Here is a 27,018-nt window from a genome sequence, read left to right on the forward strand (position 1 = left end):
AAGTAGACTGCCTCCTTTCAAACCAGAGGATAGGCAGAGGGAGGGGCTTTCAAACAAGTTTTCACCGACAAACAGCATTCTTGTTATATGTTATTTTTCATAGTTTTACAGAATTTATTTTCCTGGGTTGTACCATATTTACATTTTATCCTTATTTTTCCTTTGCTTTCTTAGATTTTTTACGCAGTCAGCTGCCAGATAGGCACCCTGAAATAACAAATAATCCGAACTCGCAGGCCTCGTGGACCCCTCTTTTACAGCGTCTAGATGTTTCTCTAAGTTTATCTCCAGCTGGGGGCTGCTTTTGCTCCGCTGCCACAACCCGAACCCCGCAACCCCCTGGGTACGTGTTTATTTGTCCAGACGCCATCGTAAAGTGACTGCGCTCCGAGCGCTGGAGAGATTAGCGGCCTCGAGCGGCTGGCCCATCACTTCAGTATATCTTCTTCCGGAGCAATGTGAAGACGTTTACTTCCGGGACATGCTGGGCGATCACTTCCTAAACATCGAGACTAGTTTCTAGGCTGCCGCTTCCGCGGTGGGTGAGTTGTCATTTCCGGGGCGGATCAACCTTTACTTGTAGCCAATCAGAGGACTGATGGGGCGGTACCGCCACTCAGCTCTTCCTAGTTCCAGCCCCTCGCCTGTCATTCAGTATAAACTAGCAGTCCCGTTGCCTCCCCCCTGCCCTCACTGCTTGAAGTTGGTTCGAGTTCTTCTTGCAGTCTAGTGGGCCAGAGGGGGAAGCAAAGCAGGAGAAATACGATATTTTTCCTTTCTTTGGAGGAGGGGAGAGGGCTAGTCTTCAGGGATATCCGCCTGCTTGGGAAGACTTGTCATGTGTGTCGTGGGGGACAGTCCTTACCCCACTTCAGAGTGAAACTTGCTGGGGCCGGTACCCCCCACTCACACGGTCTGGAGGGACCTCTGTTCTCCGCACAGGACTGCCCTGAATGAAGCCTTTTCTCCCGACTGGAGGGGGCAGGGGCGGGTGCTACATCCTCGCCTAGGCCTGACCCTGGAAAAAGCTGCGTCGTTTGCTCGGGGGCTCACCTGGGAGCGTGTCTCCCCAGGCCCCCGCCTAGGAGGTGCCCCCGAGGGACAGCATTCCTGTGTAGGAGTGCCGTCCTGACCTGGAGATAGCTGGAACCCTTCCTTAGGGGCTCTGGGGAGCTCATACCCGGTCTTGCCTGCATCATCTGATCCCTGGAGGTGAAGCAGCAGAGGGAGCACCATGAAGAAGCAATTCAACCGCATGAAGCAGCTGGCCAACCAGACTGTGGGAAGGTGAGACCGAGGGCTTTGCTTTAAAGTGCAGTGGTCTTTATTAGCTCTATGAGTTGTTATTGAACTGTCAGTGAGGAAGTTAATGACTCCCCGCGTTTTAGCGCCACTCGGACTCATAAGCAACTAAATAAAGTGCATGACACATTAGTCAAGGTAATCTGCTGTCAGGGTGAAAAACGGAGCGCACAGTATTCAGCCATGGAGAAGTGGACGTAAGAGTGATACGGGAATGGGCAGACATTTATACGGTATGGTGTTGTGATGAGTTGAGAGTGAGAGGTGTAAGTACTGTGTTAAGAGGGTGACTGGGAGGTGTAAAGAATCCCGCCGTTTGATGATACTGGAAACCAATGCTCTTACAAGGGATCCGTCTGGAACTGCATTCAAGCTTATCGGCCGCACACATATATTTAAGAAAGGAACTCGGGCCCCATCTGGTCATCCAGATTATGGAAAAAAGCATGCCTATGGCCTTCCACTACAGCTACAACCCTCAGGCCCGCTGAACGAATTTACCATTTACTAATGCCTCACTTTTAGTAATGTACTTTGTACAGTAGGTAATGTTTTCTTTATTAGCCTCTGTGTGATGCACAATGTGTAGTTACCCCTTCGGGCTAGAACGGTGCTATTAAAATGTCCTAATTATAAATAAATAAATTAACGGGGTGACACTGCGAGGGATACAGGTATCTGTTGAGTGACGATGTGAGGCATAAAACCTCCTCCATAGGTTTGAAGTATTTTGCACTCTTCCCTGGGTTGACCATCTGAAGTTTAAAGTGTTTTGTGAGAAAATGTGGGGTGATGAATGCACAAGATTGAATAACACATGGCGGTCTAAGTTGCCACACGCGGTAGTGTAAGCAGCTTTGCTCTGGAGATCTTCATAGGTGGTGCTTTGTTGTTGCGTGAACGCTATAAAGAACTCTCCATGGGATGACCGTGGAGAGTGGATTGATTAAGGTGATGAATGCTATACTATTAAGCAGCAGGGGGAACTATGAGGCATGGTACATGGCAGTGTAGGGTGCTTTGCCTAGGAGCAGTAGTGGAAGTGTATGTTTCTCTTCTGTGAGGTAAAACTGAGATGGTGTTATGATGCGTGAGAGCGGCAGTGGGGTTGGTGCCTAATAGTTAAGTGTTTGAATATACGCTGTAATTCGAATTATTGCAGTATCTTTTTGTACCCGACGATTGAACCAGGATCTTTAAATATCTTTAATGTTGGTAATGCCATATACGCGGTGCTACAGAAGTACATCCTCTGACCCAGGTTACCCGGGAAGCCAATGAAGTTAGCAGCCTTCAGTTAAAAGGAGGCCCTTTTGTGCACAAAACTAGATGTCGTAACAGCAGCAGTTGAATAGCACTCTGTCGACTGAATGGATTTTCAGCCTTTGATGCATGTATAATCTAAATGAAACACATCCTTCTAATGAAAGCTTGGTTGCCCAAATGATTGTCATAATTAGAGTTGTTATTTCTTAGTTATGACACGCTATAACATTCTTTCAGCCATTCAATTCATACTTAATATTTCATATGGCCTTGTGTTTTTTTTTTTTTTTTGTGAGCGTTCAGGTTGACCACAGGACTAACTTAATTGAATTGTAGCGTTTATGTTTAAAACTAATATCCTCTTATGGATCACTGGCACACTTGCATTCTTGGGTAGCAAGCTATGCCATGTAAGGTTTGGGGTTGGAAGTTTTGTTGTCTCTATTTTGTGATCCTATGTGGGAAGTGTTTCCATGTCATGAGTTAAGACCGCCGAGGTGCGGTGGTAGTGGTATGGAATGGACCATTTAGAAGTATGGTGGATGATGTGTGAGAAACAAGGCACAGTTTATTGGTTTCAGTAAGATGTTCGCTTTGATCAGTTTGTCAGATCGCTTTAAAGTATTTCTTATGATTATGGACTATTTAGCTGGATACTGTTCTGGGTATGTCCAACCTGAAATTGTGTTTATAATTTTGTTCTTGAGCTTGCATACTTGAGAGGGAGAGAAAAGGTGGAGATGTCTGCTGGGATTGTCAGATTAATGCCACAGCAGATATGTAGAAGAGTGATATATATTAACCTTGAACACCCAGTGCTTCTTGATGAGGTGACCCTGGGCAGTGCAAATTGGCTTCACTGTGTCTTGCCCTTAGTGTGCTGAGCAGATCTCTAAACGATTGACATTTGGACTCTTGAGTTCTTCTGTAAGTGGCCTTAAGTCTTGCCATCGGGTGGTGGGTGTGGTGCATGAAAAGAGTTTGAAAGTTATCGGAGCCTCTTGGTTCTCCCTGGTTGCTTAGGCTACCCATTTTTCAGGAGGCCAGTTAGTACTTTCTTTTTACCTTTGTCTCAGATATTTACTTGCCAAAATCTTTTGTAGTAGGTCTGACATGGATTTGTTGATTAATTCATCAAACTAGGGCATGGGGTAGACTTTGAAACAAGACTACCATTTGCAGTGTGATTGGCTGGAGTGTCGAAGGGCTACATACTTATCTGTACTAGAGGTATCCATATCTGCCCCACTGGGAATCGCCAATGTTTGTTGGGTGTTTCTGAGCCTCTTGCTATGTAACCTTTTATTTGGTTTGCGTAGCTTGACGTGGTTCCTGTCATCAAAACTCCATGGTTTTGCACTGAATAACATTTTTAGGTACCTGCATACATACTGGGTGTTGAGAAAATGGGCCTCCTGGCTCTGAGTGTAGTAATATAGCTTTAATTTCTAGTTGGATTCTAGGTTGTGGAGATGGAGATTCTTACTTTCATCGTTATATATCTATTTTATTGGCATATCATAGAAAACTATGCAACATTTTGGGAATTAAAATGTAATTAACTGCGCTGTTTTAAATTGCCATATCGTGGTGGAAAATGCTACAGTGTCAAAATATTGACTTTGAAAGAAAGCTTATTTTCTTTCTTTTATTATGGAAGTGTATGCGGCTGATTCACTTTGCCATTCTCCGTGTCTTTATTTACTCTGTAGTTGGTCTTACCACGTTGTTGTCTCTTTGCCTTCTATGGAAAGTATTTGGGAGAGTCTCTAAACAATAGAAGGTTGGTCACGCGACTAAATTGTCTGTATTCTGTGTAAAACTTTATTTCCATATACCACCCATCTCGGAGTGTGATTTTTCTGTAACAAAGGATTTAGAATGTATTGAAACTCCCTTAAAACCTGGCGGTTCTTATAGTAGCAAGCAGAGTAAATGGAAGGCACTGAAAGTCATCCCATGTTAACTGCACCTCTCACCGAAATGAATGTGAACGTGTAAACCTCCGTAATGATGCCAACACGTTGTAGTAGGTATACATGGAATCTCTAGGCAGTTATTTACAGTGGCTAACTAAGTTGTTCCTAAACTTTATTCTTGAGACACCTCTTAAACACCAGCTGGACACGAAGATTGAATGTCTGCCAATTGCGAATGCTGTTTGACTTTCATTTCTCGTCCAAGCAAAGCCAAGGATAAGTCTGAGATATCTGCAGCTCTCAGTAGTGACGAATGCCTGGTTGCCATCATTCCTCTATACAGCTTTCGGCACAGAGTGCCCCCTAGAGTCTATATTTGGGTATGAACATCTTTGGCAATTGTTACTATTAGAGACATCTCGTAGCATTTTGCATGAGTGTAGCCAGCAGTAGCAGCCAAACAAGATTTGTGTTTACAATTGTTGTTATCCTTTAGTCAAAGTTTTTCTGTTTGATGCATGCTTGCCTGCTGCATTTTTGGTCATTAAAATTCTGCACTTATGTGAATGAGCTTCATGACCAGCATTCATCTTTGTTAACATGTTTTATATTTTACATATCTTTATTAATATCAAACCCGTGGTAAATTTCCCCTCCTCTAAATTAAGTCAGCATAAATGTACTAGAATGTTTCCAGCAAGCCGTACTCCTGTGTGCTCATTCTTGTGTAGTGATTGGAACATAAGAAGCCCTTCTAACCCTCTCTTCTGCACTCCTGATTTCTAGGGTATGTGATTGCCTCATAGCATGTCCAGCCCAGTTTCTGAATGTCGCAGTTGACCTGATTCAGTTCCCCTTCTATTCTTCTAGGTCTTAGTTTTGTATCCCTCTTATTTGTCTGACTTGGGGCTAGTGGTGTCATGTTATTTCGAAGCACTTTCTTTCTTAGATTAGTGAGACGATCACCCTCTTTCTCCCCTCACTCTCCTATTCTGTTGGATGTGATGTAAGACAGCTATGTTGCATTGTTTAAGATGGGGTGTGGCATTAGTAGATGCTCTCTTTTGGGATATCATGAGAGTGTATGATGTTTTATTACGGGGGTGCCGTGGCAGCATATAGTACTTTGCCATTAGACAGTTATGACACTATAAGGTACCCTACCATGGAGAACACAACGGTAAAGTGTGCTGCTATATACTGGCAGTGGGATGTAAAGCGCTTAGTCATAGAGTGTCAGTCAGGTGATAAGCTACTTCAACAGTGTGTGACTGTAAGAGCGGGTTTAAGGGATTGAGGAACTCTGCAGCTTCAGGCTTTTCCTCCATTTTTATGATTTTTTTTAAATTGCTGCATTATCCATCTTCTGCTCCATAATTACTGATTTGAAAAAAAAATGTTTGCAGCTCAAACAGATCAAAAGTTGTTGAAAACACAGCACATGTAATGCAATGTACTTACAGTCGTCTTACAGACTTAAATTGATCACCTTTCAGCTCCTGATTGTTGTGTAGGGGTTTTAAACTGGTACTAAAGAGATGAAATGTTGCCTTTTTAGTATCCATGATCTTATTGATTGGTTGAGAAAGGACTTTTCTCTTCAGATTTAAAAAAACAAAAACCCGCATTATTTTAAGCATAATCAGATATTGTTCTGAACGCGGCAGCTGTCTCTGAGGGCTCTCAATGTAGAAACATCCTGGTCATTCTGCTGTCCTTTTTAGATCTCCAAGCACAACAACTTTTAGCTCTCTGATGTCACTGGCCTCTTGTGGACAGTACGAATACTTGCGGTGCTCTTTGAGTCAGCCCTCTGCTTACACTTGATCGGCTTTCACGTCAGTCTGATTTGCTTGCATTTTTCTTGATGGCTTTCTTTTCTTTTTTTTTGTTTGTCCCTCTTTTAGAGCTTTGCTTCTTTACATCCTTTTGATTGGATGACCTGTTTCCTTCCATGGCGCCACATCAAGGAACTATTTCTTTCAGTACTCCACCTGAGTGTGTTTGTTTTCTAGTTTTCTTCCCGGGTGTAGTTCCCCCTTCACATCTCTGCACCCTGCTCTCTGTGTTGCCCATCTGATGCTTACCTCATCCTGCTCCTGATGCATGTCGGTTTTTACCGTCACAACCAGATCTCCTGCTTACTCCACTGTTGCTCCATCCTTCCCTGTCACATCTTTTCTTTCTCTCACTTATGGAAGGCCCAGCAGCTGCGGTTTCCTTCTGGGCCACTCCTTTCTCATAGAAATGTGCTTTGGCCCTCTTAATAAATATATATATATATATATATATATATATATATATATATATATATATATTACTTTACCCCTCCAAGATGTAAGGAATATGCCGCCATGTCATGATTGATTTGCACATACGATACAAAAGTAATGTGCAAGTAGTGATCTGATGAGCTATTTCTCAATGGGATGAGGGGCGGCACCAGGCACTTATTTTATACACAGAATAAATCCAAGACTTAAGGCCAGTTTTAAAATATTGCTGGGGTGCACAGTATAAAAGGCACACATTTTTATTTAAAGCATTCTGTACCTGTGGTTTTGTTTTTGCTTAATGTATATTTTATGCACAAGAGTTTACTCGGGCGGGTAGACTGGATAGTGTTAAATAAAATGGCGCTCCTGCCCTTGCATGAAAGACAACAGCATTATTAGTAGATGAGTAACATTTTGAAATAAGTTTAGAGCGTTTACGATTTTCCTTCTGAAGAAATATTTGTATATTATAGAGCATTTGCATCCCTTGTTTATCAATGTATTTGCAAATGCCGGCATAATAAGATGTTACTGCCACAGTTTGCCTCATTATGCAACAGAATTATTTTCCTCTGTTTCATAAGTTGATCTTGCATGTCAGATACTGTTGTCACAGAAACCCAGCGGTTCTGCCTTAAGAATCTGTGATGTTGGTATTGAGAATATGCTGGTAAAACAATACAAATATTCTATATTAATAAAATCGATGATGCTCTATGTTGGAGTAACTAGGGTAAGACGTTATCCTGCAGTGTTGATAGGATTGGCGGAATAGGGTACTCTGGGATAGGGTGACAGTGGAACTGTAAGGTGCCCTGCCAGGGGAAAGCTTTCGGTCACATGGTGACAGTGAGTGCATTAAATGCTCTATTGTGTGGAGACAATGCAATGGCAGTGCTAGATGTTTTGTCAGCGTATGCGTCTTAAGGTGTTGCAGAACCCTATACTGACCATTAGGTTTTAAGATACCCTCACATGGGGGCAGCATGCACAATAAGGAACCAAGCCATGGAGTGTCTATGGGAGTGCACTGTACTCATCTATAGAGTCTTGGTGTGAGTGTAAGGTCTTCTGATGTAGGGCAGCAATGTAAGTGTGGCCACAACAGTGTATGGTGCTGCCCTTATGGCACTGTAACGTGCTTTGCCATAGGTGACATGAGCCTGTGAAGCACGTAATGGGAGTGAGGGTCGTTGAGATCTTCCGTCTATGTGAGTAGAATCAAGTGGTGCCCTGGTTTGAGTTACTGCAAGGGTGTGAAGTGCCTTGTCTTGGCTTGACAGTGGAAGGTGGGATTGTAAGGCGCCCTGCCAAAGGAGCGTAAGATCCCCTTCCATGGGTCCTTTGAAGTAGGCTGAGAATGAGCCAGTAGTGCTCTGTGCCATGGGATGAGAATGAGAGAGAAAGATGCTATCTCATGCTGTGATAAAGAGAGTGTAAAATACTCTCCTGTGAGATGAGCATAGCTGTGGGAGTCGCAGATGCACTGCCATGATGATACTAAGGTTCTGGGCACTACAGGAGCTTTTGCTGTCCTTTGGGTTTCTAGGCCCCACCACAGTATAGACAGAAGCTGCGAACAGATCTCCATATTTGGCTTGTAGTATTGTGGAAAGTAACCTTAACTCTGTGTCCTCTCTCACTGTGTTCTTCTCATAGTTTGCTTGTACTTGGCAATATTGTTTCCCATATCCTCTGCCAGGGCAGAATTTTACCTAATGAGTGTGATTTTATTTTTTATGTAGAAGTTTTTTTTGTTTTGTTTTTTGAAATATTTTTATTTATGTTTTGCACCTCTAATGTTACCAAGCATCAGCCAAAAAGGCATAATTTAAAGGCAGGGTGAAAATTTGCACATGCAGGCCCTAACGTGAAGAATGCAGCATGGAAAAAGGTTCAGTCAAGGTATTCAGATGCTATTCCTTTTAACTGTAGAAGGTTCTCACATCTTGGACTTTGTAGGAATTTTGAGGTCTTGTACTATCATCATATTATGTGAGTTTCTTATAAAGATCCTCCAATGCACCAGTTTAGCCTCTTACTGCCATTCGTGGATTCTGTACCTGACGGACAGCTGCAGAACCTCATGTGCATCTCATATTTTGCCTGATCGATCTCTCTCTCTCGCCTGTGATCCGCTGTATTTTTTTAAGCTCCTGAATTGACTGTCTTCTTTTAAAGATGTTAATTGTTTGGTTTGCGACTGGATCGGTTTCTATAATTCATAGTAGAGACATTTCCCTTTTGGTTACTCATTCATCTGGGAGTGAAAGTCTTGAAGTAACAGCAGGTACCCCATCCTACCGGGTCATGAGAAAAGGGAGGCAGCTGGCGGCAGGTCAGCTAGGATTGCACACAAGTCAAAGAATCTGTTAAATTATTAAGCATTCATTTGAGGCCTGTAATTGTTTATCTTGAATAGCAGTTTTTGCCTACACAAAATAAGAATCGCTCCGGCAAACGTGTGGGGGGAGAGGGGGGAGGGGGGGAGAGAGGGGAGAGAGGGAGAGAGGGAGAGAGGGGATCCTGGAAGAAGGAAAACCTACTGTGATCATCCTCGCATCAAGCTTTTCTGACAGAATTTCATCCCTTCCCTTACGAATGCCCCGGTGCTTGGCATTACAGGGAGTGCAGAATTATTAGGCAAGTTGTATTTTTGAGGATTAATTTTATTATTGAACAACAACCATGTTCTCAATGAACCCAAAAAACTCATTAATATCAAAGCTGAATATTTTTGGAAGTAGTTTTTAGTTTGTTTTTAGTTTTAGCTATGTTAGGGGGATATCTGTGTGTGCAGGTGACTATTACTGTGCATAATTATTAGGCAACTTAACAAAAAATATATATATACCCATTTCAATTATTTATTATTACCAGTGAAACCAATATAACATCTCAACATTCACAAATATACATTTCTGACATTCAAAAACAAAACAAAAACAAATCTGTGACCAATATAGCCACCTTTCTTTGCAAGGACACTCAAAAGCCTGCCATCCATGGATTCTGTCAGTGTTTTGATCTGTTCACCATCAACATTGCGTGCAGCAGCAACCACACCCTCCGAGACACAGTTCAGAGAGGTGTACTGTTTTCCCTCCTTGTAAATCTCACATTTGATGATGGACCACAGGTTCTCAATGGGGTTCAGATCAGGTGAACAAGGAGGCCATGTCATTAGATTTCCTTCTTTTATACCCTTTCTTGCCAGCCACGCTGTGGAGTACTTGGACGCGTGTGATGGAGCATTGTGCTGCATGAAAATCATGTTTTTCTTGAAGGATGCAGACTTCTTCCTGTACCACTGCTTGAAGAAGGTGTCTTCCAGGAACTGGCAGTAGGACTGGGAGTTGAGCTTGACTCCATCCTCAACCCGAAAAGGCCCCCCAAGCTCATCTTTGATGATACCAGCCCAAACCAGTACTCCACCTCCACCTTGCTGGCGTCTGAGTCGGACTGGAGCTCTCTGCCCTTTACCAATCCAGCCACGGGCCCATCCATCTGGCCCATCAAGACTCACTCTCATTTCATCAGTCCATAAACCTTAGAAAAATCAGTCTTGAGATATTTCTTGGCCCAGTCTTGACGTTTCAGCTTGTGTGTCTTGTTCAGTGGTGGTCGTCTTTCAGCCTTTCTTACCTTGGCCATGTCTCTGAGTATTGCACACCTTGTGCTTTTGGGCACTCCAGTGATGTTGCAGCTCTGAAATATGGCCAAACTGGTGGCAAGTGGCATCGTGGCAGCTGCACGCTTGACTTTTCTCAGTTCATGGGCAGTTATTTTGCGCCTTGGTTTTTCCACACGCTTCTTGCGACCCTGTTGACTATTTTGAATGAAACGCTTGATTGTTCGATGATCACGCTTCAGAAGCTTTGCAATTTTAAGAGTGCTGCATCCCTCTGCAAGATATCTCACTATTTTTGACTTTTCTGAGCCTGTCAAGTCCTTCTTTTGACCCATTTTGCCAAAGGAAAGGAAGTTGCCTAATAATTATGCACACCTGATATAGGGTGTTGATGTCATTAGACCACACCCCTTCTCATTACAGAGATGCACATCACCTAATATGCTTAATTGGTAGTAGGCTTTCGAGCCTATACAGCTTGGAGTAAGACAACATGCATAAAGAGGATGATGTGGTCAAAATACTCATTTGCCTAATAATTCTGCACTCCCTGTATGTGCGGTAACTACTATCACCACACCTTCCATGATCAGGAGTTTTGTGGCAAACGGAAGCCCTGCAGTTTTACCCAGGCAGATTGTAACAGGTCAGCCCTACTCAAAGGGGAACAACACGACTTCTGGTTTGTTAAGCACAATACATTTAAGAGATGCTTATTTTGCAGGCTGGACTCGAAATATACCATAATTATTGCACCCAAGAAATACCTGTGTAGGATTTTATTGCGTAAGAAAATTATTTCATTCAGTATCGGGCGCTTGTGTTCAAAACCTCAGAAAAGACAAAAGCTGAATTTGAGCTCTAAGCACATTTTTTCTGTGGAAGTGTCCACTTTTTGGCTTTTATCAATCCAAAGAAATCCTTCTTTTTTTTTTTTTTTTTTTTTTTTTTTTTAATACTGCTTTCGTGTAATGCCAACCTAAACCATTGGTATGACATTTCGTGGGGCCGAGGTAAACCATCAGCTGTTACTGGCTTCCTCTGGCTATTGTGGATGCAAAATGCGATGCTCATGTCATGTGCTTGTTCTGAGTGCCTCCGCACTTCAACTGTAGCATCAAAGAGTTAACGGGGAGTATTGATCCGGAGTGTCTCAGTACTTCAGCTGTAGCTAGCAATAAAGAGTTGGGGGGTATTGATGTTGAGTGCCTCCGCACTAAAGCTGTATCGTTTAAAGGGCAGCATTGATGTTGAGTGGCTCTGCACTTCAGCTGTAGCATCAAAGAGTTAACGGGGAGCATTGATGTTGAGTGGCTCTGCACTTCAGCTGTAGCTAGCTTTAGAGTTAAAAGGAGGCATTGATGTTACGGAGACACAAAGTCCTGCTTCCCCTACGGTGTGCAACAAGTACCACACAGTATCACTGCATCACTATTACATGATCTTGCGTATTCTAACTTCTGCAATGAGTGATTATTGGTGGTTTGCTGAGGCCAGAATCTCCCCACTGAAGTGTAGCACTGTAGCAAAGACAGAGACATTTAAGGCCCATCAAGCGTGACTTCATTGACCAAAGACCGAAGGCCTCTGCCAAAGAGCTTGAAAAATCTGAATCTTGTATTATTCTTTTAGTCCCCTGGGTGTTCGAGAGTAATGAAACTGGAGAGTAGGCCGGTAGTACTGATTGGAGGGCTTGCGCATCAAGACTGCGGTGCATGCAGCGGGCTGCCTTATCTTGTACAGCTACTGTTTTTACAATGTCACCCCTGTACTTAACAAACTGCAATGGGTACTCTTGTCAGAGGCCTTTACGAAATGGCCCTTGGTGCATAGAAAAGGGCACAATGTGCTTGTCACGTGAAAAAGTGCGCGTCGCCTCTCGGCTCACATAAAACAGGACTTGGACACCTCTTCCGAAGGCTCTCGCTGTGGCGCGCAGAGGTTCTTCGCCTGCCACCACCTGCTGGGCATTCTCAGGATGCCCTGAAGAATCCAGCAGCCCGGCCTCTGAATTCTAGCCATCCACATCGTCTCTGCCTTTAAAAAGACCCAAAACGCTTTCTAACCAATAGATGTCTCCTATCAGGGCCTTATTCACCTCAGCCCTATGCTAATATTTATCAGGCGATACGTGCTGGGCACTGTAGCGCTGCTCAAATGCACTCAGTGGCTCTTTCTGTAAGGGCTGTGGTGTAATATATGATGTATGTAGTTCTCCTTGCGTTGATGTCACGCTAAATAAATGTTAGACGCTTATCTCAATAAAGCTCCCTTTATGCCTGCCTTACCCAGGTTTGTGATACACAAAAAAAACAGTACAAATAAATAAATGGTCACTGCACATCTTACCATGTTTTGAGCCTGCCTATGCCGGCTGCATAGAGCAACTGTGCCCTGGACCTTTGTTGGGGGTTGGACAGGGTTTGAACGTGAAATGTCTGCATATAGAGGAGGTCAGCGGGAGTGCAGTATTATGGAATATCCTTCTTTTCAGACTGCCTTGAGGCTCTGCGGGGTTTGTCGGCGACAGCAGCGGTCTGGGTCACACGCCAGTTACTGAAACACGTGTTGTACCTACAGATACATTGGGAGACCCTCCTTGTCCCAGGGTCTCTCTTCCGCCCTTCACTTTTCATAAAGTGCCTCCTTGTTCCCTGGCAGAGGCACTGTATATTTCCCCTCCTCCTGTCTTCCTTCCAGCGGTTTTGCCGTTCCTCTCGGGCCTGGGCAGACTTGAGTCTACCCCGCCCACCTCGGTGTAGGTTTCATTCCGACTGCAGATGAACAAGAAACAGATGTTAGTTGCATTTTCCCGACTCTGCTGTCGTTTCCTGATGTTTCTACACTCCTGATTTTATTTTCCACACAGTCCAGTCAATGATCTTCCCAAGGCTGCAGGAGAGCGGATTTGGTATGAACTAAGTAGTTGCGTGACGACACCATTTGCTAGTGCTTCTGAATGGGCGGCAGTGACGTCACAATGAATACATAAATGAATGCAGTTGTATGATTGGCTTTGCCTAAGGCTCCCGCAAGCATTTTTTTTTTCTTTGGAACTTCCTGATTCTCCGATAGGCCAGTCTGTGGTCAAACGTAACTAATTTTTTTTTCTTTTTGTAAATTAAAAAAGTGTCTTGACAGACCTGGGTGCTTCTTTACACATTGGCGAAATCTGTTTCTCAGGTCACATGGCTCCCACAGATCTGGAATGAATGAAGTTTGCCATAGTTCTTTAAAAGGCTCATCAAAATAACTCGCAGACAAAACGATTGGCAGGGTTATAGGACCTTCTGGGTTCAGACGTTTCCTATAGTGCCTGTTGTGTACCTTTTGAGTCAGCTGTCTGCACAAAATGGTGAGCATGTGTGAGCGCACTGTATCCGTAAAATCTTACAGCTCCATCGCATGCCCAGGTGTTTGGTGGATCGGGGACAGTGTTAGCCTAGAATCACGAGGCACATGGGCCAGAGGCAAGGTCCAAAACAGCATTTGAAAACCCAGTCCGATAAAGAAAGGGCCGACTCAAAAAGTGAGTTATAGAGCAGAATTTAGAAAAACTCACATTTCTAAAAATTATAATACAGAAATAGTAAAATGCAGATGCCACAAATCTAATTTAGATACATAAAGTCATTGCCATGAAGGCTCTCCGAAATTGAGCAATGAGCAAAATCAATAATAGACGAAATCTGGAAGATGCAGCAAAATCGGTAAGAAATAGGGAAGCATCCCTAATGGAGAGCAAAAATATTTAGCTCACCCTCAAATTCAAAGTTTTATAATAAGCATTTTCTCCACACTTTAGCACTAACTCACTACATGAATATTGATCCAGCCCCTCTGAACTAATGTCACCTGGCAGTTGTCAGAACAAACCAGTTACATAAACAATGAACCACTGTGAATGAATGCAATACTGCGTGCAAACGGAAGGTCCTTGAAAAAATAGTAACAAAGCTTCAGGCCCTCTTTGAGAATACTGCCATACAGAAATAAAACCCCATTTTGCTGCATGTAGCATCAGACAGAAATATAAACGGAAAGTAAGCGTAATATTGTGATATTCATTCTGATTCTGATCAGGATGGTGTTGAAGCCCAGCTGAGACATAGGTAGCATAAGACCGGAAAACACACTTTAGCAGGTCATGGACAATTTGTTTAAACTGCAGTAGGTCCACATTAGTATACACATGCAGTGGCGTAGCGTGGGGGGTGCAGGGGGGGGGGGGGGGCGGCCGCACCGGGCGCAACATCTTGGAAGAGACTCGAGTGCTAAAATCCACGGGTTAGGGGGCGCAAATTACTTGCCTTGCCCCGGGTTAGGGGGTGCAAATTACTTGCTTTGCCCCGGGTGCTGACAACCCACGCTACGCCACTGTACACATGTAAATCCAAGCATAGATTATTTCCTCTGCACGATATTAACAACACACATTTTGATTTAAACGCACAAAAGCTTCAAGGCATGGCAAGTGTCCATACACCCACTTCACTTTCAAAGAAGTAATAATACTTCAATGTAAGGTGTAAACAGTATCAAAAATCTTTTTGTATTTATTAAGCACTTCTGTCAAGCATTAAACTAATCTGTAAATGTGCAGTAATCGCCCATGTTGAAGCAGTTGTGTTTTTGAACCTGGCAGCATTGAAGGCAGAGCCAGATGTTGGCGTCTGATTGGAGCCATTGAAATAGACTTACTTATATGCACATGTATGTATATAAATATCTGCGAAGCTGCATTATCCAGCTAATCGATCGGAGTCTTTTGAATTGGTTTTTATTGTGTGCAAACTCCTAAAATACTGCCTATAGAAGCCCTTTTCACCCACCACATACTTAGAATTCTTAAGACCCCCTTACTTTTGGAGAAGCAATTCAGTAGTCGATGGGGCGTTACAGAACAATCTATGTAGAAAACCATATGACCCACAAACACCGGTCAGTGTGTTAGAGGAGTCATTTTTTGAAATATTTATATTAACAGCTAGTGCTGTTACTGTGCAAATGAGCATTAACGGTTAGAGCTTGCTAAGTTAGTGCCTGTCTGGAAATATATTCAAACTTTAATATACCAGTGTGAAAATCACTCTGTAAATCAGAAGTCCATCTGTTTCACGAGGGAAGGAGTTATCATTTAAACACTTCGTGTTTTACCCCATCACTGCAAGGTGAATAACTAAATCCTCTTCCGGTTAATATCTCAGATGTTGATTGATGCTGCTGGCATCTACAGTGCACTATGGAGGCCTGGTCTGCCTCTCTGGAGGTTCCTCTTGCATCTCATTCAGTCCACTGGCAACCCGCCCCAATGAGTGCTATAGGTGATTAAATAGGTAACTTTTGCAAAAGAACCTTCATAAACTCTGGTCTCATGTTTTTATTGATACTCTAACCTTGCTGACTTCTGGCGAAGTGGGTTGTGGAAAAGGGACTTCTGCATTGTTGAGCCAATAAATATGTTTTCTTCGTTTACCAGGTGGACACTTTCTTTTGAGTTTGATGAAGTTAGTAAACCTGATTATATTAGTGATCACTTTAGGACATTTCTAATAAAGAATTCATTACAGGTTTGGTTGGAACCCACAGACTGGTATATGTTTTGCATGTGTATAACATTTCTTATTTAGATGCCCCAGTAAATAATTCTCAATTTTTCGCCCCATGAAGATTACAAGAAAAATGATGCTGTCACCACAGTGTCCTGTCATCCACATATTGCCATTAGGGTGGACAAAGAATTCTGCTCCGCTGGCAGAGTTTGTAGATATTTCCCCACACCGCACGGAGCTCCGAAACATTAAGTTACGAACAAGAGAACTCGCTAAGTTGGCGAGCACAAGCAAGATTTCTAAATGCAGGCAGTCGCGGAAGGTCCGTACCGCTCACGTTGAGAAAGCTGCGATTCGCATAGAAAATCTCAAGCATCAGAAAGAAGTTAGCGCACTCTCGTACTCGGTGTGATGCAGTTCACGCTTACAGCACTGGAGAAACTGTGCGATGTACCCAAACACCGTTGCTTGCGGAACTCTTTGTAGCGTGGTGAAGTTATTTTGTCACTTCATGAATTCCACCCAGGCCTAATTACCATGCTTGCTGTGCTCTAGTCTTAGCATCAGTTTACATATAGCGAACAGGCGTTGTTCTTTTTACCAAATATGATAATACCAGTAGTACCATACATCAATCGGTGACATCACTGTACCTTTTCCACGACATCGGTGGTCACGGACTACTTCAGCTGCACGTTGCTGCTGTTTGGAGGACATTGTTAAAGCAGGTGGAGAATGAGGCCGTGATCCACTGAAAATCCTTGGAGTCGAACCAGTCACAAATTAGTCTACACAGTGTGATCAAAGTCATACATGCCTGTACGACAAACAGTTGATACCTTCTAAAAATAGCATAAAATAAAAAATATCATGCACCAGTTACATGATGCATACCACAATAGGTTTGTTTTTGTTGCTTGCCACCGTTAGACGCTGGGTCCGTTTCTTAATGCAGCACTGTTTCGACTTGGTAATTCCCTGTTTTTGTTTGACAGCTATATCTAAATAAGCCAGTCATTTTCCTTAGAGTGGCTGATTTATTTAGATCTAGCATTGTCTCGATCATGTGATTTGTTCATATTGTTTCGGTTTTCAATTGCATTGTGTTTGCGGTTTAACTTCTTATTTCAATTTAAGACTGAGCCATTAAAAAAAAAAAATCCTACCCTTGTTGTAATAATAATTTAAATACATTAACAAATAACGTTTGACAATTTTACAATTCTGTTCCCACCAAAAGGCTGTAAGAAAAGTTCCATCTTTGTCTTATCTGCAGCCTCACTTTTCTCTCTGGGGTACCCAAATATCTGCTGTGCGACCAAGTGTGTGAGTGGTGAGATTTTCGGATTTGTTATTTTTGCACATTTGAGGTTTGACTCATTTTATTCTTGTGTGCTTCCTTCTTTGGGTTAAGCTGGAGGTCTTGTGAGAAACTTGTACGTTTTGCAGAAGTGTCCAATGTTGGCTGCTGCAATGCCTTTGTGAAATACCATACTTATCAAACAACGTTACTCCACTTGTGGGATTTTGACACGGGCAAAACCAGTTTAGATGCCTTTTTTTTTTTTTTTGTTGAACTCGAGAGTGAAAGTTCAAAGTTTCGAAAACCAAACCGGATTCGGCGGTGGCCATTGTGGCATACTGTGAGGTGCTTTGTAGCTCGTTAGATGAGTGTTGACTTCTTTGATGTTAGGGCTGTATGCATTTTAAAAGTCCCTTCTTCAAATCCCAGAGTTGTCAATTCAGCCTTTCATCTTTCCTATGTTGATAAAACAATAGTGTCTTACATTTCTTTTAGTATATTTGAGATAACTTTCTTTGAGTTCACAAATGTGGAGTCAATACCCACTTATCCTCCCTCCTACTTCAGGTCCTTTTTAGAGATGCGCATTATTGGACTGTGGAAACGCGCATGCCACTGTTATGGCTGCTGCACCGCTCTATTAATACATGCTGGGTGCAGAGGACAAAGTGCTATAAGTATCTTGGATGTCTTTGAACCCTAGCCATCTGTGTCCACACCCCCAAAGCCAAGCCTCTGTGGGTCAGAGCCTTCTTTGCATCTCTATCCGTCCTATGGCCCAAGGAGGGGAATGAGGTCCCTACATCGAAACAGCAGTGGAAAACTGTCCAGAGCCAAAGGTGTTAATCTTGACATATTGTCAGTGCCACCCATCTGCACCTTCATCTGCTGCTTTATTTAGCCGCAAACATCAGCTTGTGTCTGTTTACTGTTTGAATTAAAAAAAGAGACCGTCATCTCATATGTGCGGTCTTGAAGCATGAATCACGAGTATAGTGCTGACGCTTACTCTGCAGAAATCTGTGCAGTCAGCAGGTCGTTGCAGAAGCAAATACTTTCGAGTTGAGTGCATTCGCCTAGGGTAAAATTAAGGGTAATATGGTTTGTAAAGTAGCACCAGTGGTCAGGGCTAGAAAATCGCAAGACTTTATTGTGAATGACCTAATTTTCATGATTTGTTTTATAGGATTTCCCCGGTTGGATAAATCACACATAATCCTGCAGCCAAAGGGTTCCTTGTTATTATCTATTGCTTTGTCTAGGATGTCCCATTAGTGAGTTGTTATATGACTGTCACTGTCAGGGTACAGCCGCTGAAAAGACTTTGGTAGAAGATATTTAGCAGCAGACAGTATTTTGAGGTCCTTCTCTTAGTCAGGTCCTTCTGTGAGGCTGATCTAAATCTTTTTGTTCTCCACTAGGAATGCTGCCCGATTTAGCAGGAATGAGTAAACTGGTGCATGTTGTTCGGTACAGCTTTTGTTCCATTTTTTTGATCTGTTCATTAGTTGTAATTCTGGCTGATTTGAGAAGGGTATCATCAGGCATGTACCAATGGTTGTAGAGTTAGTGGATCAGTATAAACGCAGAGTAGTGTCTGTGGGTGAAGGAAGAGCTGGATCTGTTAACAAAAGTAAAAGGACAGCAAAATCCCTTGTATGTTTTTAGTAAGCCTGCAATAGCGCTTACTAAGTCCACAATAGGTCTTGCAATCAGATCTCTTGTGCTGGCTGGTAAACTCCAACTAAAAAGGGAAAGCATATGTTTGCGTCAAAGAGCTTCTTCCACCAGCGACTTGAAAGTTCCCTGTAATCAGTAAGTGCTTCAAAGTCTTGACTTAATAAAAGATTCGGTGGTCGGAAGGGGCAAAATACACCAGAGGAAGGTCCCATGGGAAGTCAGATGGATTGTGAAGAAGATTATAGGGCACAGGTCCCAATTACTGGATCACATGTTGACATGAGAAGGCGCTCACTGCATCAGAAGAGAACACAGAGGCCGGAGTTGCTGCAGTATGTGTTCGTCAGGACAGCCTGCGACTCTTGGGAGAGGCTGGAAGGCCTAACTGAGGGTGCTGGCATGACCTTAACAATGTGACTGGGCGTATGCCAACAACAGCGCCGTCTGGTTCCAAAGTCTCACTGTTATGCCTTGGGCTTTAACACATACAGGAGCGTTTCTCGTTATGGGAAAGTTATGTTCTTTAATCTTAATCAGTTGTTTGTTTATGTGGAAGTGTGTGTGTGTTTTAATGAATCCTATCGAAAATCACGGCTTTCTCAGCTGTGGCAGCTTTATGATAATTAGTCTTGTGTGTGTTTTCTGCTAGTGTGTTCTTCTACTTCTGTAGGTTCATTCGTGGGGTTTTTAATCCGTTATCAAGATAAGTTGTCATGCATGGTATTGTTTTTATTCTCTCTTAAAATATGGTTATCTGACATTTCCTATGGGGATGTATGCAAGCTTATACCTTAACATTAGCCGTGCTATTAAAATATATAATATGAATCTTAATTGTATCCGAGCAAATGTAGGTGGTGTATCCTCCCTTCTAAGATACCTGTCTCACTGTGTCCGGCTCTTGTTTAACCAACATGGATATGCCTGTTTGTTTAGAAGGATCTCAGATTTTCGTCTCCACTGGGTCACTCATGTTCTGTACTCATCGAGGTGTAACGGTTTCTGAACACGTTTATCTGCCTTTTTGTCACTTTCATGCTGTGCTTTACAATTTAATGTCCACAGAGAAGCCAGGAGCTCTCACACGTTTGGAGTGATCTTGGTTGTTGCACGTTACTATGTTCACCCTTCCGGGGTGAACCACACTCAAAAATGTTGACCAGAACCATTGGAGGATAGAGGCAGCAAAGTGAGGTCTGTGCACATAGAATCTACTCCAACAGTTGAAGTGATGTCTTTCAATATGTTCAATTAACATGTGTGTGTATATATTTTTATTTGATGCATAATTCGAGCGGAGGCAGTGCGCTGTATTCTTAAAGAGTGAATGAAAATGTGTTGTTAAAGAATGAATCCTATGCTTGCTACATCTAGAACAATGGGTGCAGTGGTGGTGAGGTACACACAGTCATCATTGGGTGTGACTTTAGACTTTGAAGGTTGGGGTCTGTTGGGACGATTTATGGATACATTTGTGGAATTTGTGAAATAGTGATGCAGCACGTTTTTTGACAGAAGTCTTGCTGGCTGTGTCTGATGGTTGAAGGCATCTGTGTCCTCGCACACCATTTGAGCCCATAAAAGTAACGGTAACCTTTCTCTTATATTGATTTACTGGAAGTAAGCAGAGGTCAAAACGTGAACCTTGTAGAAGAACCAGCTCATGTCTAGCCCTTTTCGATTAATTTAGCTGCAAAATGCTCTGTGTCCACTTGAGATTTTTTGAGAAGCTTATGAACCGCATGTTCACAATTAATATGTAGAGTTTTTGTGTGTGTGTGTGTGTGTGTATATATACACACACACACACTGTACCCGAATTACAGCCTAGAACATGTACTTGTGGGGAAGATGGGCTGTTTTTTTATGGCCTCCGTAGGGCTACTGAGTTGAGGCGACTCTAACGCTGGTGCCTGGCTTGATTTTCACCTCTTCCTGCTAAAACCAAGTTTGACAGTCGATCAAAAGGAATGGCGATTCACATCCTGGAGGGAACGTCCCTTAACGTCTCAGGCCTTCCCTGACTTGTTTATTTATGTATTCTGGCTTGATTGCAGATTTAGGAGTGTGTAGTAAGCTGAACATGTGTTTGGAATTTAGGGGCTCCCTGATTATTTGGGGCATGATTTTGCCTCTGCTTCCAGATACTCGTCAAACAGTTTGCGGTCGGAGGTATGTTGTGGCTGGAACACAAGCCTTTGCAAATGTGCAGCCTGTCTTGTATTGTCTCTCTAATCATCCACAGCCTCAGGATTTGAAGAATGTTTCCTGCAAATACCTTTGTGAGAGAATTTGTTCACAGTGGAGCACGAATCCAGGGGGCTCCCACCCTGCTCAGCTCGCTGTCATCCAAACCACTTCGCCCACTGTAGCTCTTTAGAATTATTCGCAGTCCAAGGGCACACCTTCGTTTAGCCGAGTGCTGAAGCTAGCCCTTAAACTTGGTAATAAAAGTGGTTGGATGTTAAACGAGTTATCTGTTGTGTTGGGAAGGGGATCTGGCTTTAACAACGCATACAAAGGCAGGCTTGGGCTCTTTGAAGGCCTAAGGCCCTTGGTTTTATCCTATGATCACCCTGTGAACCCGCTGCTTTCCACTCCTCTCTTTACAGGTGACAGAACAACTCTCATTAGTCCGTGCTACAAACCCCCTCCTCCATCTGCATTATCTATCTTCAAGGTTCTTTGCACTGTTCATAGCATTTGTACCCTGAGCATTTTTAGTCCCTAATGCACTACTCTGGTAATAATATTAAAAATGCAGCATTATAGATCCCACAAGCTTTGATTTGTAAGATAACAGTTCAAATGTGTGAAGCACAGGTTATGGTCAATTTACAGACAATGTAGAATTAGTCCTCGATTGGCGAACTACCCTCCCTCCCTAAAGTGAAGTATCTGGGAATTATGCTCTTAAAGTGCGTTTTCATCAGGTCTTGACGGTTTTGGAAATCTTTTTCCAGGTAGACCGTTCGTCCACCTGACAGTAACCAGTCCATTTAATTTCAAGGCCCTTCTGTAGAGGCTCCTACTACCCAAAGTCATAGACTTTTCCTCAGATAAAATACTCCTGGATTTTATGGAGAGATACCAGTCCAGTTCTGAATGCTCTTAGAAACTCCAGCTGCCCAAATGAATAAGAAGTGCATTTACATGCATCTGGAGCCCCACCGTATCAAGCAACCCCCAGTGGCCCCACCATAGATATTTTATGTGGTATCCCCATAGAGATGCTCAGTGACCCTGAAGAATAACCTCTCAGCATCGTTGTATTACTTCCTGGGATTAACCCTTGCCATTTTAGCCCATGTTGGAAAAGAGACAGAGTCCTCGCCTCCAATTTCTTTTAGCCTTTTGCAAGATCCTGGTAGGAGGGTCTGGTTTTTCTCCTTACCTACTCTTTTTGGGAATCCTGTACTTCCTTAAGCGATTTATGAAGATAGAAAGGGGGCCAAGTCCTAGCTGGGGCAAAACACAACGTTTGTTTCCTTTAAAGCTGCTCTGCGTGCAAGATGGCAAGTTTCATTTCCTGGCTTGTGCAACTTGGCCCAGACATAGCAGGGGCATGTGGGTAGCAGAGCAGGAAGCATCTACTCTGTCCACTTTGCTTGGTACCTGCTGAAGCTTTTGTCCTTTTGGTACTGTACTTGTGCCTCCCGCTCGTCGTGCAATAATGTGCTACATAAAATAAGGAAGCATAGAGTTGTGGGTAGAGTCTTCGGTGTAATCTACTGAGTAATGTTGAAAACACTTACGTATTTTATTTTTTATTTGTGGGGAGGGGTAATGTAGCTATCGTTCTGCTTTCCTTGAGTTATGCATATCGCCATCACGATCCACTCAGAAGTATACACGTATTCGCTTCTATACATTTCGTATAGTTTCAACATAGTAAGTTTACTAAAGGAAAATATAAAGCACTTATAAACATTCGAATCCAAGTACAGACATCCTTTTTACACCTAATGTTTTGCTTCATAAATCAGTGTGGCGCCTGTCCTTTGGGTCATGAGGCAGTCTGTAAGTACTGGACAATCTTGCCGCTTACTGCTGTTATCGCAGGGTCGGTGGCGATATTTCACTAAAATTCACTTGATTCTGCAGAGATTAGCTAGGTTGAGCAGTTAAAGCTTACTTACCCTGGTGGTGGTACATTTGGAACTCAGAAACGTGTATGACAGATTGACAACACACTGTACAAGCATTGGCAAATACATTTAGACTGGATTTGGTAAACCTGCAATGTTTTTTTTGTTTTTAATTTATTTTGCAAACCTATGCAAGGGGCATTACAAATTCAAGTGTAATAACTAGTAAAAAAAAAAAATACACTGGCTAAAGGTGGCTGGCATAATCGTAAAAAGAAGGGTAAACAGTGGCCCTTAGCAAGCATGAATAAAACACGGAATTAAAGCTGAGAGAGGCTTACCAGTCCTGACACTTAAGTGAACTATTTTTTTAGGTGGATAAGCACAAGCAAAATGTTGTCACTCGCAGTAAATAGGGAGAGCCAATAGCTGAAGTGTGCTGACCCGTTGTGCCTTACTGGAGTTGTTTGTTGGTGGGTCTGAGTAAAAATCTAAAATAACTCAGCAGTTGAGATTCTTGTGAAAACAATACTGCACTCTAATGTGATCCTTGAAGTCTCTGTTGTAAGCTGTATAGCAGTCAACAGCAAAATCACCGCTCTTCTCCCTTTACATACCAGTTCTTGTGTGATTTTGAAGCACACTGAAAGTTTTCCCTTCCGAATAATTAACTGACTCACGACTGAGTGCTCTAAACTATGGGCCGGACCAGTCTTTGAACATAAGTTAAGAATGATCATAAACATCATAGAATTATAAAAAGTGAGAAACGTGTTTTCTTGGGACTGTGGACCCCAGAGAACCAGATGGAAACATGAGAAAAGATTAATAAAGGGACGATGAGGGAGGTAAAATACCAGATACGCCTAATCAATAACTCAACAACCATGAGCTAAGCTGATGATCTCGGACAACATAGTCAAACCATTAATCCTAGAAATACAACAGAGCATCAGTGTCGTTGCATGTCTCCTGGAACAACTTTAAATGCTTTAGTACATACCTCTGTACCTAAGAACACCGATGGGTGGGCATCGCAAAGCCAGCCAGGCTCTCTTTTTGGCTGAAAATGGCAGGCCATTTGGATTTGACACTGCTTCTTGCCAGTGCTTTTTAGCTAGAGATAAAAAGAGGAAAAAATGAATAAAGCACAACGACGTGCATGTGCGCATTCATCATCACACGTTCAATTGTGTGTCATTCTACGATGGTGGTTTATTGTGATGAAGTATACACAATCGTACCTCAACTACAGCATGATGTGGCTGACATTTTGTTTTTAATTTACCATTCCAACTTTCAATGTATAATCTTAGAGCAGTCAATTAAAATAAATTGTATTTATATAGCGCTTACTACCCCAGACGAGGTGTCGAAGCACTTTTCGGCGAGTAGCATGCTACTCTGGAACACAAAAGGATTAGTAGTGGATTAGTATAGGGGAATATGAGTACAGTATTAGTGTAGGGATGTACAATTTAAATTGAGCAGAGGATGTGAATCTGTTAATTGGCTTAATAGAATAATAGAGGTATAGAGGAGGGAAGAATCCAGAAGTTTTAATTGGGAGATCAAAGTAGCAAGATGAGTTTTGGGATGAGAGAGTGAAGAGTCTGTAGCAAGGGATTGGGGAGATCATAGTAGTAAAATGGGGTTTGGGGTGAGCCAGGAGCGGTAGAGGAGGTAAGAGTTTAGGAAGGGTTATTTTGGAGAACCAAAGTAGTAGAATGGGTACGGGGTGAGTCAGAGTGGGGATGGAGGATAGATTGATAGAGGTAGAGGGTGATGGTGAGACAGAGTAAAGCTTTCGAGAGAGTAATTTTTTTTCCTCTTGTACAGTAGGACAAAAGTTTTATATATAGATACATGATTACATAGTAAAGGAATACATGCATAAGGAATGCAATATATTGAGATTTAAGTTGTATTGTATAAACACAGACTTTTAAGAGTTGCAGTATTTGAAGTTAATTTATTTGTGTACTTGTATAACATTATTTTAATCTTTCCTCAATATTTCAATAGTGAAATGCTTGTAGATAGTTAAGTTAATATTTACCTACTGCGATGGATAAAAGAAAATCACTCCAGCATCTAATCAAACAACTTGTATAGAAACTATGCAATGACTGTTGAACATAGAAAAAAAAAAAAATATATATATATATATATATATATATATATATATATATAATAGACACACACACACACATCTACACATAACCGTAAGTAATATATACATTTGTTAAAACAGACGTAAAGTGTATGTATACATTTTAAGATAAAATAATTATACCTATTTGTACAAAGAAATACCCATATCTAGATATATACATATAATGAAATTATAAATGTTTACAAATACAGGGAATCACAATCCATTGCTTTTCATTATGTGGTTATATGGGAAAGAGCCAGCTCTTGAGTAGTCTTCTGAAGATAATTGGGGGTAACGAATTCCATAGTTTGGCCGCTTGAGCAGAGATCCACCTTTTGTCTTTTTCCTGTATGGTGGTGTTTTGAGGTGGGGTTGCCAATCTTGAGAAGAGGTTTCTTTTTTAATGTATTTTGTGATTTTTATTCCTGATAAAAAGCGGTCCTTTTCTATGCATTGCTTGATGGGTGATGCAAAGCAGGTTGAAGGTGAATCTCCTGGCAACCGATAATCAGTGTAGGGCCCTCAAGGCAGGGGAGATCTGGGCTTGTGGCTTTACATGTAAGAGTAGTCTCACAGCCGAGTACTGAATGCTTTGTAGTTTTTTTCGTGGTAGATGGAGATGATCCATGGAAGAGGCCATTGGTGTAATCCAGTTTAGATAGTACAAGAGAGATAGTAGCCTGCACCTTGTGTGGCAATCCGAGGTGGAGGAAGATTCTTCAGTGTTTTCATGGTGATGAAGCGTGATCTTGCTAATTTGTTAACTTAGAATTCTTGGAATTACCATGGACTTCAACTTCCCTAGATACTTTAGGGGGTGGTCTCAGATCATCAGTCCAGGTGCAGAGTGGATCATAATGTTTCCAGTTGCCACGTGTGAGCATTTCTGTTTTGGAAGCATTCAGTTTGAGATGGCTCAAAGTCATCCACCGATCAAAGGCTCTGAGGCAATTGAAGATTTGTGAGTTTCTAATGTCTTTGGGACATTCCAGTTTAAAGAGTATTTGTGTGTCATCTGCATATTTATAGCTTGTGAGTTGAAATTCATTGATCATTGCCGGTAGGCCTTCTTGCTTTGACCAAATCCATAAATTCACTTTGATATTTGTTTGATGGAGTGCAGAGGCTGCGTTGGCTTCCTCTGTGAGGGTGAGGTGTGGGGAGTTTTGGAAACAGGTTGGTGCTGGTGGTTTTCCTTCGTTTTAAATAGGAGTCTACTGTGTCTGCCTTGGCTGTGTATTGATTTACCAGTTTGTGAATTCTTGAGTAGTGGGATGGTTTTTTTTTCCCATGCATTTACGTTTTTGAAATTTGTTGAGAATTAAAAAAAAACTCTTTATTTGCAGATATACCATTTTGTATTCTGTCTGAGTAATACCTTTTGTTTTTTGTAGCTTTTTTTTTTTGGATTAATGATTTGTATATTTTGTTAAGGTTGCGCAGGTGAAGTTGGTCTCGAATTCTGTTTGTTTTGAGCCAGGTTCCTTGCAGCCTCCTGATTAGTTGTTTTTATCTTTTTTAGTTCTGTGTTTCTCCAAGGTATTTACTTTCTTTTGTCCTATTTTGTTTTTCTGAGTGGTATTAGGATATCAAAAGCTTCCTGTAGCCACTCGTAACGTTTTTGAACAGCATCTGTTGTGTCTAGATAGGTGTTGGCTGTTAGTTGTGTTTCTAAGTATTCAAAATTGAGTTTATTCCATTGTCGATAGGTGGATGTATGTAAAGTGCTGTTGAGTGTGTTGATTTGTTGTGTTTTATGTTGGAAATTCACCAAATGGTGGTCTGATTATGTGACGACTTGTGTGATGCTTTGAACAATAACTAGGGCTGGGTTTGCAAAAAT

At 42.2% G+C, this 27,018-nt stretch overlaps 1 protein-coding gene across 2 annotated transcripts in view; it reads left to right on the forward strand.

The window, feature by feature from the left end:
- Positions 1 to 649: 649 nt before the first annotated feature.
- Positions 650 to 27,018, forward strand: part of ARHGAP17 (Rho GTPase activating protein 17) — a 282,860-nt gene continuing 256,491 nt past the window's right edge. For both annotated transcript variants that reach the window (XM_069209704.1, XM_069209708.1), the window contains exon 1: positions 650 to 1,287. In XM_069209704.1, the coding sequence (XP_069065805.1) occupies positions 1,235 to 1,287 (53 nt within the window). In that variant the 5' untranslated portion in view covers positions 650 to 1,234. The remainder of the gene's footprint in view (positions 1,288 to 27,018) is intronic.

This window comes from Pleurodeles waltl, chromosome 10, assembly GCF_031143425.1.
Source record: "Pleurodeles waltl isolate 20211129_DDA chromosome 10, aPleWal1.hap1.20221129, whole genome shotgun sequence".
Lineage (NCBI taxonomy): Eukaryota > Metazoa > Chordata > Amphibia > Caudata > Salamandridae > Pleurodeles > Pleurodeles waltl.